Source organism: Poeciliopsis prolifica, unplaced genomic scaffold (assembly GCF_027474105.1).
Source record: "Poeciliopsis prolifica strain line A6 unplaced genomic scaffold, Auburn_PproV2 SCAFFOLD016, whole genome shotgun sequence".
In the NCBI taxonomy this organism is placed as follows: Eukaryota; Metazoa; Chordata; class Actinopteri; order Cyprinodontiformes; family Poeciliidae; genus Poeciliopsis; species Poeciliopsis prolifica.
Genome location: NW_026562391.1, coordinates 3,050,001 through 3,062,646, shown reverse-complemented (window position 1 = coordinate 3,062,646; position 12,646 = coordinate 3,050,001). Strand labels below are relative to the sequence as shown.

General features: G+C 41.2%; 1 protein-coding gene across 3 annotated transcripts in view; it reads left to right on the top strand.

The window, feature by feature from the left end:
- The window catches only part of rbm20 (RNA binding motif protein 20), a 45,751-nt gene that overhangs the window by 20,168 nt on the left and 12,937 nt on the right, over positions 1-12,646 (top strand). For 2 of the 3 annotated variants that reach the window (XM_055041105.1, XM_055041107.1), the window contains exons 2-5: positions 8,396-9,389; positions 10,365-10,429; positions 10,777-10,871; positions 12,402-12,502. In XM_055041105.1, coding sequence (XP_054897080.1) covers positions 8,396-9,389; positions 10,365-10,429; positions 10,777-10,871; positions 12,402-12,502 — 1,255 coding nt within the window. Of the gene's footprint in view, positions 1-2,695; positions 2,836-8,395; positions 9,390-10,364; positions 10,430-10,776; positions 10,872-12,401; positions 12,503-12,646 lie in introns of those variants that run through there. The other variant, XM_055041106.1, reaches the window with a different exon arrangement.

The window sequence follows — 12,646 nt, the reverse complement described above, 5'->3', positions numbered from 1 at the left end:
TAACTTTTTTTAGTTTTACTGAAAAAATGTAAGCAAATGTGAGCAAAAGGTTTTATGTCCTTTTGTTTGGAATTATTTTCTAAAACAAAGAAACAAATTAGGAAAAACTTGCATCTTCCTCAAACTTTAAGCATAAGGCTGACTGATCAATTTCATTTACTTATTTACACTCATATTTAATCAAGTGTCACTGGTTGCTGAGGTCACTGGTTGCTGAGGTTCCCATGTCGATTTGATGGCTCTGTTCTTCCTTCTTCGTTGTTTCTTCAGGCAGCTTCCTCCAGATTTCTTCTGTCTTCTTCACAGTAATAGTAAAATCACTGTGTTTATTTTCTGCACTTCATTGCAACCTCAATACCAAGGTACTCTTCCTCGTTGTAGCCATCCTTCTCTCTTCATGCCCTCCTCTCCTCCGGTCTCAGGTGTCAAAAGCGTCGATTCGCCGTCGTCGTTGTTCGGACGGGACTCACGCCTTCCTTGGGGAAACGTTTTTTTGGCTCTGGCGTTGAGGAGGAGATATCTCCAACGACCATGTGGCGGCAGGATTACGAAGTCCAGACAGGCTCACCTTGTGAGAGCGTAATGGAGTGTTGCTATCTGTAGACTGGTACCTTCTCATGTGTTGTCCTGTCATCAGGGAGGCAAAGATTTGTTGACTATATTATGAGAACACAAGTTCGGGTTGTTAGACTGGAAGACTGGGAAGTTCTGCGGACCAGTCACGCCCCACAGCTAGAGAAGCACACGTTTCGCTGTTTCCAGTGACACATTAGTTGTGTTGGATCCGCTCATGAAGCCTTTGATGACTGCTTTCTGGATTAGACATTTGGTTAAAGTTGTTTACCAGTGACATGGATCATAAACTCTGGCAAACTGCAGACAGAAACAGACGCACCAGTCCAAGAAAAGAGACGTAAGACATTTTTATTTTTCACCATATTAGGAGTGGAACTCAGAGTTTTTAGTCGATATTAAGAACTTGCTGACTCTAAACAAGCTCCGGTATCTTGCGGAAAAGTTACTTGTAAGCTAGTTTTGCCTTCTTCTAAGCGTTCTAAGATACTTGCACTAGAAACTGGAGCAAAATTACTTGGTGCATTTCTGTTGTGTTTTTGAAATGCATGTTTTCAGTCCAACATCCAGCTGTAGTTTTGAAACATTAACTCCTGCAACGACCCACCACCTAAAAGCATTCACAGCTGCTCAGTTATCGCCCAGCACCAAACCACTGATGGACACACAGTTAAGCAAATCCACACATGCATGAACAGCAAATACTGGAAGTAAAATCAGTTTTCTTCCTCATCAATAGTGGATTGTAGGATTTCTTCAGACTTGCTGGATTTTCCAGGAGACTCAGTTTCCCTATCTGGTTGATTTGAAATTGTACATTCATTTTTAGGCTCTCTTATTGCTTCCTGGCACCATGTGTGGAGCGAACTAACCATCTAACTCAGTTTTTTTTTTTTAAAGAAAGCTGAGTCAGACTCTCTGGAGCGCCGTTTGTAAAAGTATAATCAAAAATTAACAGCAATAATTTAGCCTGAAAATATGAATGTGAACATCTATCAGTGAACGAATAACACATTTACAAATTTTACTTTGCAAAACGAACCCACACTATTTTTATTTAGCCTCCCATAACAGACTAAATAACCGAAATCAATGCTGTTCATTTTACAAACATTATCACATAAAATGTTCACTTCAGTTTCAATCCTCTCTTAAATGTTGTGTTTCATAAAACTTAAATGATGCTTAACAGATTTAATAAAGGCCAAAGCACAGGGTGAACATTGTTCTCTCACTCTGGCACAAATAAAAGCCTCCCCAGTTTGCTGACTGGGCGTAAAGATAACCATCTCGGTTACCAGAAGTGAAAGGCTAAAAATAAATTCATGTTTACTAAATGAGAAATGAGAAATTTTAGATTGGAAAAAATGAGTACCTTCATTGTATTTTTGCGTTTTACTTCATACAATCCAAAATGAAAAGTTATTAAACTGGAAACCTTTCTCTGTTTTTTTTTTTTCTTTTCTTTTTTTATGTTTTTCATGCAGGAAAGTTTAGAACATTCTTGTAAAACTGTAAATCCTAAAGTATTGAGAGACAAACATTTTATTTTTTTCATACCAAAGAAGGATAAATAAAATTCAGTCTGAAAATCAAGAATCAGCAAACAATTAATTAGCTTGTTTAACTAGTGAATCAATAAGTTACAACAATGTTAATATTTTCCACCTGAAATCAAAATCACGATTTTAGCGCATCGGCCAATCGGATGTGTTCTCGCGGGTTTTATTGAGACAAATCTGCATTTACTCATGGACACGCTGAAGGAGCGGGCATTCGCTCCAGTGAAAGTCATCTTCGTTTCTGTAGTCACGTGTGTGTGCCGCTCTGTGTCGGCCGGCCTGAAGGTCAGACGTAATCCGGGGGCATTTACTGCTTTCCGTCACCTTGAACCTGAAGGGCGACTCTCCTTTGAGCTTTGCTGCCTCTGTGGAAGCAGCAATACCCAGAGGCCAAATAGTTTAGCTCCCCTGTGCTGGTCTCACCCCGTCCCACCCCACACACACACACACATACACACACACAGGCTCAACACTTGTGACTTTTCATCACAACAGCCTCTGGCTGTCCATTTAACACAGGAAAGCTCCGTCACCCGTCTGAGGGTAAGGACCGCTGGCTGGGATGTTATTCTAGTGTACATGTGTGAGCATTAGTGGCCGTGTCAAAGGGTACGGGGCGGGGGGAGAGAGGGGCCCATCCGTCTCAGATGCTGGGCAGATGTCAGAGCATGAAGGAGCGCTGGAGAGCGCAGTGTCAGAGGTGAGGCTCGGAACGCCGTCCGGCGGCTTCTCGGAGGTTTGTGTTTGTCGTCCGCGGAGGTTCAGGCCGAGCCGCTCGCTGTTCCGCTGGATGTTTCGGTGAAATTCGATGCTTGGGCCTGAACGGCACCAAATCCTGCCTCTAATTTGTTACTTCCTGAGCGACGGGGTCGGTGCGTCGGGGCGATTGGCCGGTGGAGCCGGTGCCAAAGTGAACCTTTCAGCAGAACAGCGTGTCCTTGACGAGTTCTACTGAGCAAAGAGAAAGATTTCTGTTTTCTTTGGTTTGTTGTTGTCAATTCAGAATGTCTGAATATTTATTAATGACACAGGAAACTGTTAAGTGTTTCTCCTGTTTTTATTTTTACCTTCTCCACTGTGCTGTAATGCGCTACATCTGTCTTACATGTGGCAGCTGCTGCGTGTGGCTGGACTTAAACACTTTATAAATCAGCGCATTGTAATGAAAACATTCTTTAAGCCACAATGAATGTATAAAATCATCATTTTTAAAATATTATTTCAGTTTTTTTTAAATTGCTGTGTGGTTGTATTGTTTTCTGTTTATCAGGAGAGTGAACGCATTTTGACGTGATGACGCACGCACTCAGTTCTTTAGGTGGAGCTTTTCTGAAACTGGGTTTGTGTGCAGAAGGTTTAAATGGACACATTCAGTAGCAATTGTAACATTTGTCTGTGGCCAGATTGTGAGAAAAGACAAAGGATGAAATTTACCTAAATTCTCAAGTCCAATCCTTTGGATTGAAGTCAGAATATATGGAGAAAAAACCCCCACATTGTTCTCATTCTCATTTTTTTATGCCAACTGGGTGATAAAGTTTGAATTTCTTTACGATAATGTTTTTTAAAAATATTTATACATGAGGAAGTGTTATTCCTGCTTTGTGTTCGGCGATTAGCTGCTGATCAGTGAATACTGAGGCGAACAAATGACTGACAGACTACAAGCTGAAGTTATGCTGCAGATCTTATTCCCGTTGGACCGTTTTCCATCTGCCTGGCTTCTCTGCATATTCACTGCTTGCTAGATGAGTAGATGTCTGACTGAAGCATTATGGGATTTCTTTTTTTTTTTTCTTTTTGGCCTCTTCTGTTGACTGATGATTGAATAGGCCAAGCATCTGCAACCTTTGACCACCTGCAACCTTCACCGCCAGCTCATAAAAACTTTAGAGCCCCAAATTTTACGAGAGCTTTGGAAAATAGCCAACTTTTATTTATTTATTAATTTTTTTGTCTCATCCACTACATGAGGTTTGTTGTCTTCCTTAAAGAAACACCATCCTGTTTCTGTTTACTAGGATCTAAAGCAAAGAAAAGCGTAAAAAAAAAAAAAAGAGAGAATGGATACATTTTCTATTTCTGTTGTCATGCATCTCTTCAATAGAACAAAAATACTTCGCTTTCAAAGGGGAAAGTTCTTTAAGGGAGCCAACAAGCTGATTCCAGACCAGAGTGAGGGAATCTGAATTTTCTTTGGCGGCTTTTCTGGAAGCTGGCGGCTCAAAGGGAGACGTGATATCTTGAACGTGTTTCTCTGTCGTTATCTTTTCACTCCAAAGCTTTCCCTTCAACTTATTATTAGATATTAGAGCTTAGGAAATAGGCTGCAAACCTCTTCCTTTTAAATCCAGAAAGTACAAAAGATGCCTGATTAAAAATGACACTGGTAATCATCTCAGATGATACTCTGAACAACTAATTTCTCATACATAAAGGTTCCACTCAACAGTGCAGTAATTATTATCTTTGATTTAATCGCCTATTTTCCATTGATTAAGCAATTAGGAGCAGGTTGCTTAATCAATAACAAACATCAACCTGAGATACATTTACCACTAATTTGTTGCTTCATTTATTTTTGTTGCTTTTTTGCTGCCAGCTCTACTTATTTCTGGGCAAAAGATGTTCCTGCTGCAGTTTCCCTCAATTTCCTGATTGCCTGGCTAATCAGGGTGACAGAGTAAACGTGTAAAAACGATCAAATGTGCTCTGCAGTCGAGGCGAACGCGTCTCAAACGCGCGTCGCCTCAGCATGTTACTCTCGGGGAGCAGAAACTGAGGCACGCGGCGTGATGAAATGTTCCCTCCCTGTTCCACATCCACCGGACCGCCGGCGGTCCTGCTTTTTAAACTCTTCCCTCCCACACCTGGTGGTTGTGTATTTGACACCTATATTCCCCCGATCGTCATTGCAAGATTAGCCTGAAGTGTCTCGCACGCCGCGCCAGCTGCTCAAGAGGTCATATTAGTCTTTTAAGGACATGGTGTGTCGGGGACAGCAGTGTGGGCGACTCCTGTATTTATAGCTTTGAGTCACTGGACGGAATGGTGTAAGTGTATCTCTCTCCATCAGCATGCTTGTTCACTTAAGAGGCCAAACCATTAGAAAAACTTTTCGCAACTAATAAGTACAATAAACACACAATTAAGTCGTTCGCGTGCAAGGCGAAAAAAAGACGCGTGAGCTTTTTTTTTTCTTTGTTTTTTTATTTTTATTTTTTCCTTCTCACTTGCTGACATGATTTCGAACCAAACTTTCCCGTTTTTTGCATCAACAAGGTAAATTATCTTTGGATAAAAATAAATCAGAGAATTTTTTTTTTGTTTGAATTTTTTTTTCCCTTGGAAATTTTTGCTTTCATTAAATTCCAAGATTTGCACAATTTCTTTGATGTTTTGGAGGAAAAAAAAAGAAGCTTTTCAAGCTGCGTAACTTTTTTTTTGTCTATAAGTCACTTTGTAACTAATTTAACAGCATGACTGTTGATATATCTCTGTCAATTTCAAAGACCCTTTTTTGTGCTCAAGCTTAAGATTCTGAGTGTTTTAGATCAAATGAGCCGTGAATCATAACTGCATTTTGAGATGCCTTCAGTATTTCCCCATAATGCTCTTTCTTAATGTTGCCATCTGTGTTGTAAAGAGCAACAGCATCTCCACCGGCAAAACCTCCCCTGAACATGGTGCTGCCACCACCGTGCTTCACAGCTTGTGGTGTTCACACTTCCCTCCTTTTCCTCTAAACGTAACAACGATTATTACATCCTGACTGCGATTCAAATTTTAATTTATTCAAACCATGTTAAAATTCAAGATCTTTGTGCTGGTACTTTTTAAGGATGCCTATTATACACAAAGTGTGTTTTCATTATTATTTTTTTTTTATCCCAGGAATACACACAGTAACTGTATTTGATAATATCTTCACATTTATTTGTAGTTGTTGATGCTCTGGTTGAATCAATAATGTAGAAAATATATATATATATATATATATATATATATATATATATATATATATATATATATATATATGACGGGTCCAGATAAATGTGTAAATATCTGACTTTACTCCAGTCTGTTTGCAGCTCAGAGTGTGTAGTGTGTATCCGTGGCTCTTCCTCTTCCTGTTGATTAATGAGACTGGAGATCAGACTCGTTGTTCCTCCTCGGTTCATAACACTGTGTGTTCATATGCGTTCATACATTACACCAGCTCTTACAAAACGCAAATCACCTTCTGTTTGCCACGACGACGGCAGCCGCTCCGACTGCCTTGTAAAGTTCTTGGTTCAGATGAAAATGCAAATGTTTGCGTTCGGTTCAGCACAGGTGTTAAGGATTCTGTAATCTGAAATGCAAAGCAAGCTTACAAGGTTTCACTGAGTGTCAGTTTTCCACCTCAGAGGTGTGATTTTTAAGGCCTGGGCCCGGTTTATGTTTCGGTGCGAGGAGAAGTGATAGTCACAATATGATGAGTTTATGAAGTGGCAAAGTATTCACAAGAGCAAATCATAACCGGAGAAGGCAGCCCGAATATATGCAGGGCCTAATAATCCTCCGCCCGTCTCAGAGGCGTGAATTAATATTTGGCAAAAATACCTCTGCAAAAATTTTCACTATTCAGCAACTTGAATCCACTTCATCTGTTGCATCTTTTCTCTCGCTCTCGGATGATTTGGTCCCGCCACGTTGGTTTAAATTTAGTTTGTCGGTGTCTGCATGTGCTATAATTTTAATGCTTTGTCTCAAACCACGAGACGGGTGTTTTGGCCAGACGGGGCAGTGTCAGGTGCTTCACATTTCTGACGTGACGTGTGGCTGAGGAGACTAAGTTTAGACGGCGAGTGCATTCGCTCCACCTCTTCAGAAACTGAAAAGGTGGAGCAGCAACTCAACCAGTAACAGATGTATTTAAAAAAAAAAGTTGTTAAAAAACCCTAAAATAAATGCATGTTCAATTGTAGCTGCAATAAAGATCCAACCTTTGATTTATGGGGAAAAAATACAGGTCAAGAAATGATTTTAACAAAATTCCTAGAGGCACGATTAGTCGCCCTCGGTAATAAAATGCTAACTGTATTTTACTGACAACATTAGTAAGATAAATAAATTGCTACTTCGGCTAACCACGATGGTCTAAGTTGTAACTAAAAATGCAGCTGCAGCTTCTTAGGTAAATTGTTTTATTTATAAAGCACAATTTCAGAAACAAAGCTGTTCTTAGCTCATCTCTGCGCCATCTTCCTTCCACAAATTAAAAAATTGAGTGCAAAAACAACTCAGTTTAATCTGTTAGTTCTTACACTCTGAGCACTAAGGTGAAATTTTCGAGTGTAACTCAAAGCCGCAAGTTAGTAACTAGGGGACTCAAAAAGCAATTTGCAAAAGTACAACTGCGCAATCTTTTTTTTTTTGGACCATGCAATTGCTAAAGTCATACAGAATAGAAATTTATGAACACATTGATTTTTCTCTCTTATCATTGTCAGTGCCGACTTACGCATAGCCGCAGCAGTCACTTGTAACCCACCTTGAGGGAAAATGCTCCGTCGCTTTCTGCAAGAAATATTCAAATTTCAACCGGGAGAAATCCAGTGCAAGTCTTTTGTTCTCTTCCAGACGTCAGGTTGAGTTTCATTCCTGGAGTAAACAAAGTTTTGCTCAGTTCACAGTTCTTAAAAATCAAAGATGAGCCTACGAACAAGAGCAGCTGCTACTTGTCTTTCTCTCGTGATCCATTCCCTGTGCTTATATTTGCTTTAAAAGTTATACTTTTTTACATATGTACATATAACTTTGGAACATTTTATGCATTTTTGAGATAGCAGAGAAGTAAATTTTGCACTTAGAATGTATTTTATGAAGTTTTTAAATAATGTAATTTATTGGAAGTCAGATGCCAATTTGTTTTTGACTATTTCCTAAGGTTTATTTGTTTCCCGACTTTAAAACCTGTCAAACTTTTGATAGAAGATAATCACCAAGCATCTTTTGCAATACTTGTAAGCAAAAAGTTACGTTTGAGTTCATTTCTGAGGCAAGTCCCATCGTGGCACAAAAAGGAAAAATATGTGTCAAGTCTACCGTATCTTACCACTCTTTCCTTTATGCTCCTGAATTTGTATTTTCCCCTATAACATACCGTATTATAACATACCACACGCTATTCCAAATCCAAAACTTGACGTGTATGAACGGAAGTGCATTTGTCCTGTGCCATCCGTAACGAATGTGTTGCTTTCCCCACCCTGTAGCATAATAGCACCGCCGTTGGACAGCACAGAGAAGAAGGGCCTTCCGGTTGGTGCCCAGCTGCCAGGCAATGTGCAAGCTGGACCTCAGCTCCCGAACCAGCTCCTCCTGACTCCAGCAAGCCTTCAGCTCGCTCATCTCCAGGCCCAGCTCACCCTCCACCGCCTCAAACTGGCTCAGGGGGGAAACACGGCCAACGCCGCCAGCCTTCTCAACCAGTTGATTTCCAATGTTAACATGTCCCAGCCCCTGTTGAATCAATTAAGGAGTTCGTCTTTGGTCGGGAATCCACAGGGGGCCTTCCCCACTGGGGTGATTGGTTTCCCCTCCTCAAATTCGTTGGTGGCTGGGGCATTCAACCAAAACTCAGGGAATGTGCGACTGGATCATCCTTGTGGAAGGGGTGGGAAGGGTCAACAAGGTGGGGAGTACGGAAAAAATCCTGGATCGACTTACTCTTCTGACACCGACAGACGTCTCCAGTACAGCTTATCTGGAGGAACATCTGCTGACGGACAGTACGCGGGGATTAAATCTCAGGCCAAGAACTTGACCAATGTTGGCTTTCACAGAAATTTCTACGGGCATGAATTGCAGGGACAACCAGTTGGGTTTAGTTCCAATGAGCAAATGAACTCCACCGCACATAAGGAGCAATGGAAAGGCCATAACAACTTAAGCCAAACTGGAAAGGTGAACATGGCTTCAAACCCTCCCACAGCATGGCCTTCAGCCGGGCAGCCCATTTGGTCCAGAACAGAACTGTACAACCCAGAAGAGCCGACCCCCGAGCCCAAGCTGAACTGTAGCGGGGTTTCCTCTTTCGGCACGCAGGGCTTCGGGAGCTACCAGACCCTGCATGGGGGTGAGGAGACCCTGTCAGGGTCAGGTACCAGGACACTTCAGGCCCATCAAGTCAGTGACTTTTATGGCATCACACCTTCCCAGCTGCCACACCAGTGCAGCATCTGTGAAAAAAAGGTCTACAACCTGAAGGTGAGCATCTCCATGAAAACGACTGTGAGGGTGTTATTTGTATGTAGGGCCATTAGATGGCACTGTGATTTTTAGAATGTCGCAGAACGCACCCACACTTTTCACCTTTCGCTTCCACGTCATTGTGAGCAGTAACCCGCCTCCGTCTCCTGTGAACAAACATAAATTACTCATCAGAAGTTGTGTTCATTTCGTTTGCGTCCAGGCGTTTTGGAGACGAACAGAAATCCAGTTTTTCCACAGACGACACTGCGTTGAAGCTACGTTTCTTAGAAAACCGATTAAATAAAAAGGAAACAAATGCTGAAGTTACTGCTTCACATTTGCAACCTGATAATCTGTCTGTTCACGTTTTGTTAGAACGTGTCGTGCCAAAAATGATTTACACCCCTCTCAACAACCATTGCCGTGACAACAAACCTCCATGTTGGCCGGCCATTTTGTTTTTGCTCGTTTCCACTGGTATCTTGATGATTTACGTTTGACGATGAGCTCCAAGTCTATGAGGCGGGACGGCCTCCTGGCCGTCACGCAGATCTTTAGCTTCCCCTGCAGATTCTCTATCAGATTCAAGTCAGGGTTTTGACTAGGCCGCTCTAAGATGCCAATGGAATACGTTTGGAAATCAAACTAACTTGAGTGAATTTCAGTGAACCTGACGCTCTGTTTGATAACCAGAATCGTCTGAAGTGTTTGTGTCGCTGGGTTGAAATAACTGTTTTTTGTAAAGTGTCTTGTAACAGCACGTGTTGTAAGTAAACCAAATTGAGTTGAATTCAAGACAAATAATTTTGGGCTCATCTGTAAACAACTCAGGGATAAAAAAAAAAAAGTTAAAATAAGAAAAAGAAAAAAACCTGAAATGTTTGCAGTCATAATTTACAGCTTTAAGGAGGAGAGAAGGAGTGCCCGTCCAGTGAGCCAAAGCAGTTAAAGACTATGTTTGGACACGGCATGACGTTTATGTGTTTTCAGGACTGGGACCAGCATGTGAAGGGGAAACTACATCTGCAGAACCGCACTTTGTACGCCACCGACAGGTCAGTTTCTAGCCGCTTTCAAGTTCCTGTGTGCTTCTTCCTCAACCTGAAACTCATGTCCACTTGCCTTTCGTTCTTCTTCTTTTTTTTGTTTTGTTTTGTTTGTAGTGTAAAATCAAAAACCACAAGCGTAAACGTGATTTTTGTCACAAACTTCCTCTTGGACGTGGCCAACACACCGGCTGTCTGACCTTTTGGGTCATTTTTTTCTTTTTCTTTTTCCCTTCCTCGTCCTTGCTCCGTAAACAGCTGTCTTAATCTTTCTAGGGTTATGATCTCTGTCACAAGATATGAGCGAGCAAGGCAGGGGAGAGGCAGCTAAAATCAGCCTTCTGTGATCGTTGCAGCTCAGCGGCGGCGGCGGCGGGAGGGCCTCAGCACGCCGTCGGAGGTCTGAACCCCGGAGGGACGAACCCCACGGTCTGCTCCGCCGCAAGTCAAGGTAGGCTCCAATTCATTCATCAACGCCTCCAACTAAGCGTTATTTACTACTGATCTGTAACGCAGTAATGTTTTTTTCTGTCTGCTGAAGAATGCGAAGGAGACTATTTCAAGAGTCATGCAGTAGTGTACGGTAGTTTATTGCTTGTCATGATGCAACTCGAACCGTTCACGTCTGCTGTTTTGTAAAGATCGTTATCAAATCTAAGAACGCAAAATGGCCGCTTTTTTTTTTTTCCTGTGCAGGACAAAGAGAATCTCCTGTTAGCTTTAACAGCATCACAGAGAGGGACCAGGGATCCCCACGCTTTGTTACGTCCCACTTGTCACACCGAGTACCAGAGTGTTCCAGGCAGCACGAAAGACGACTTGTGCCAAAACTATTACTGTTGACAATATCCGAGGGATGTGACTTTGAGAAGTCTGAAGTCTCAGTTTCACTGATACCTGAGCCTGGTTTACGTAGAGGCTACAAATCAGTAACTAAAGCGTGTTGTGAACAACTTTTTCTAGTAATTTGGACATATAGTACCTAGTAAAAGATATTCCCTTTCCTTTAAATCTTTTTTATTTATTTATTTATTTATTTTTTTAACATCTTATCAGGTTTCTAAAGAAAACTTTTATGTGTGGTGTTGGAACTGTATGTGCTACACAAAGTACTGTACACACATGACGGTAAAATGAAGCAAAGTTTTGAAAAACCTGCCACAGTAAAATCTGAACAGGAATCTCAGATTTGAATTTAGCCTCTTTTATCCTCATATCCATAAATAAAAGGCAATCAAACAAATTCCCTTGATAACGCACCGAATTAGTAAACTTAGTGAAGTACTCCAAGTTTAAATTTAGCTGTGGCGTTGAGACCTCAGAGGTAAACGTTCGGTTTGGTATTGATCTGATATCAGCCATACACAGTGCCGGTATCACCAGTTCCAACACTTTTTATTTAAGTTTGACGTATCATTAAACTTCTGATCTCCATGTGCTTTTTTTTTCCAAACAAATGGCATTATTTGGACAAAAGTCACAAGTGTACGCTTCAATAATATACTTTAATAACATGACAAACAGTTATAGGACAGCAAAAAAACAAAAATGAGATCGAATCAAATCCAAATCTTTTGAAGAAGAGTTGAAAAATTCTGATACAAAAATCACATTTCAAGATGTAATCTGAAACTTTAAGTATCAACGTCTTGGATGTCGGCTCAGAGTTTTGTTGGAGGACAAACAGCATCATGAAGACCCAGGGACCAGCAGATCAGGCCAGGGAGAATTTACTGCAACCACATTTTTACAGCTTTTCTCCAGTTTAGATATGAATACTAAATAAATTCTCCTTCCTGCTCCAGACTCAGTGACTATAAACTCCTAAATTAAAAAACTCACATTCCTGTGAGAAAATGAACACTAATGAATCAATCTGAGTTATGTAGATGATTTTTCTTTTTAATTATTTAACTACATTGTCATCAATATATGTGACTTTTCATTCCTGCTGTGCTTCATGACATCTATATTTGAACAGATGTGTCGTCAGGAACCAAAGCGTCATACCTGCCAGCGGGAGCCATGAAGACGTGTCCCACAGCAGACGCAGCGTTTACCCCCCTCCAGCCGGAGTCAAAGGTCAGACAAAGGCTCTGCGCTGTATTTACTTAGAAATGGATCCAGTTTGCGCTGAAAGTCTGAATGTGTGTTTTAAACCATGAACGATGGTTACTCACCGTTACCGCCTCATCTTTGACCAAGAGAAGGACCCGTTACCTTGGG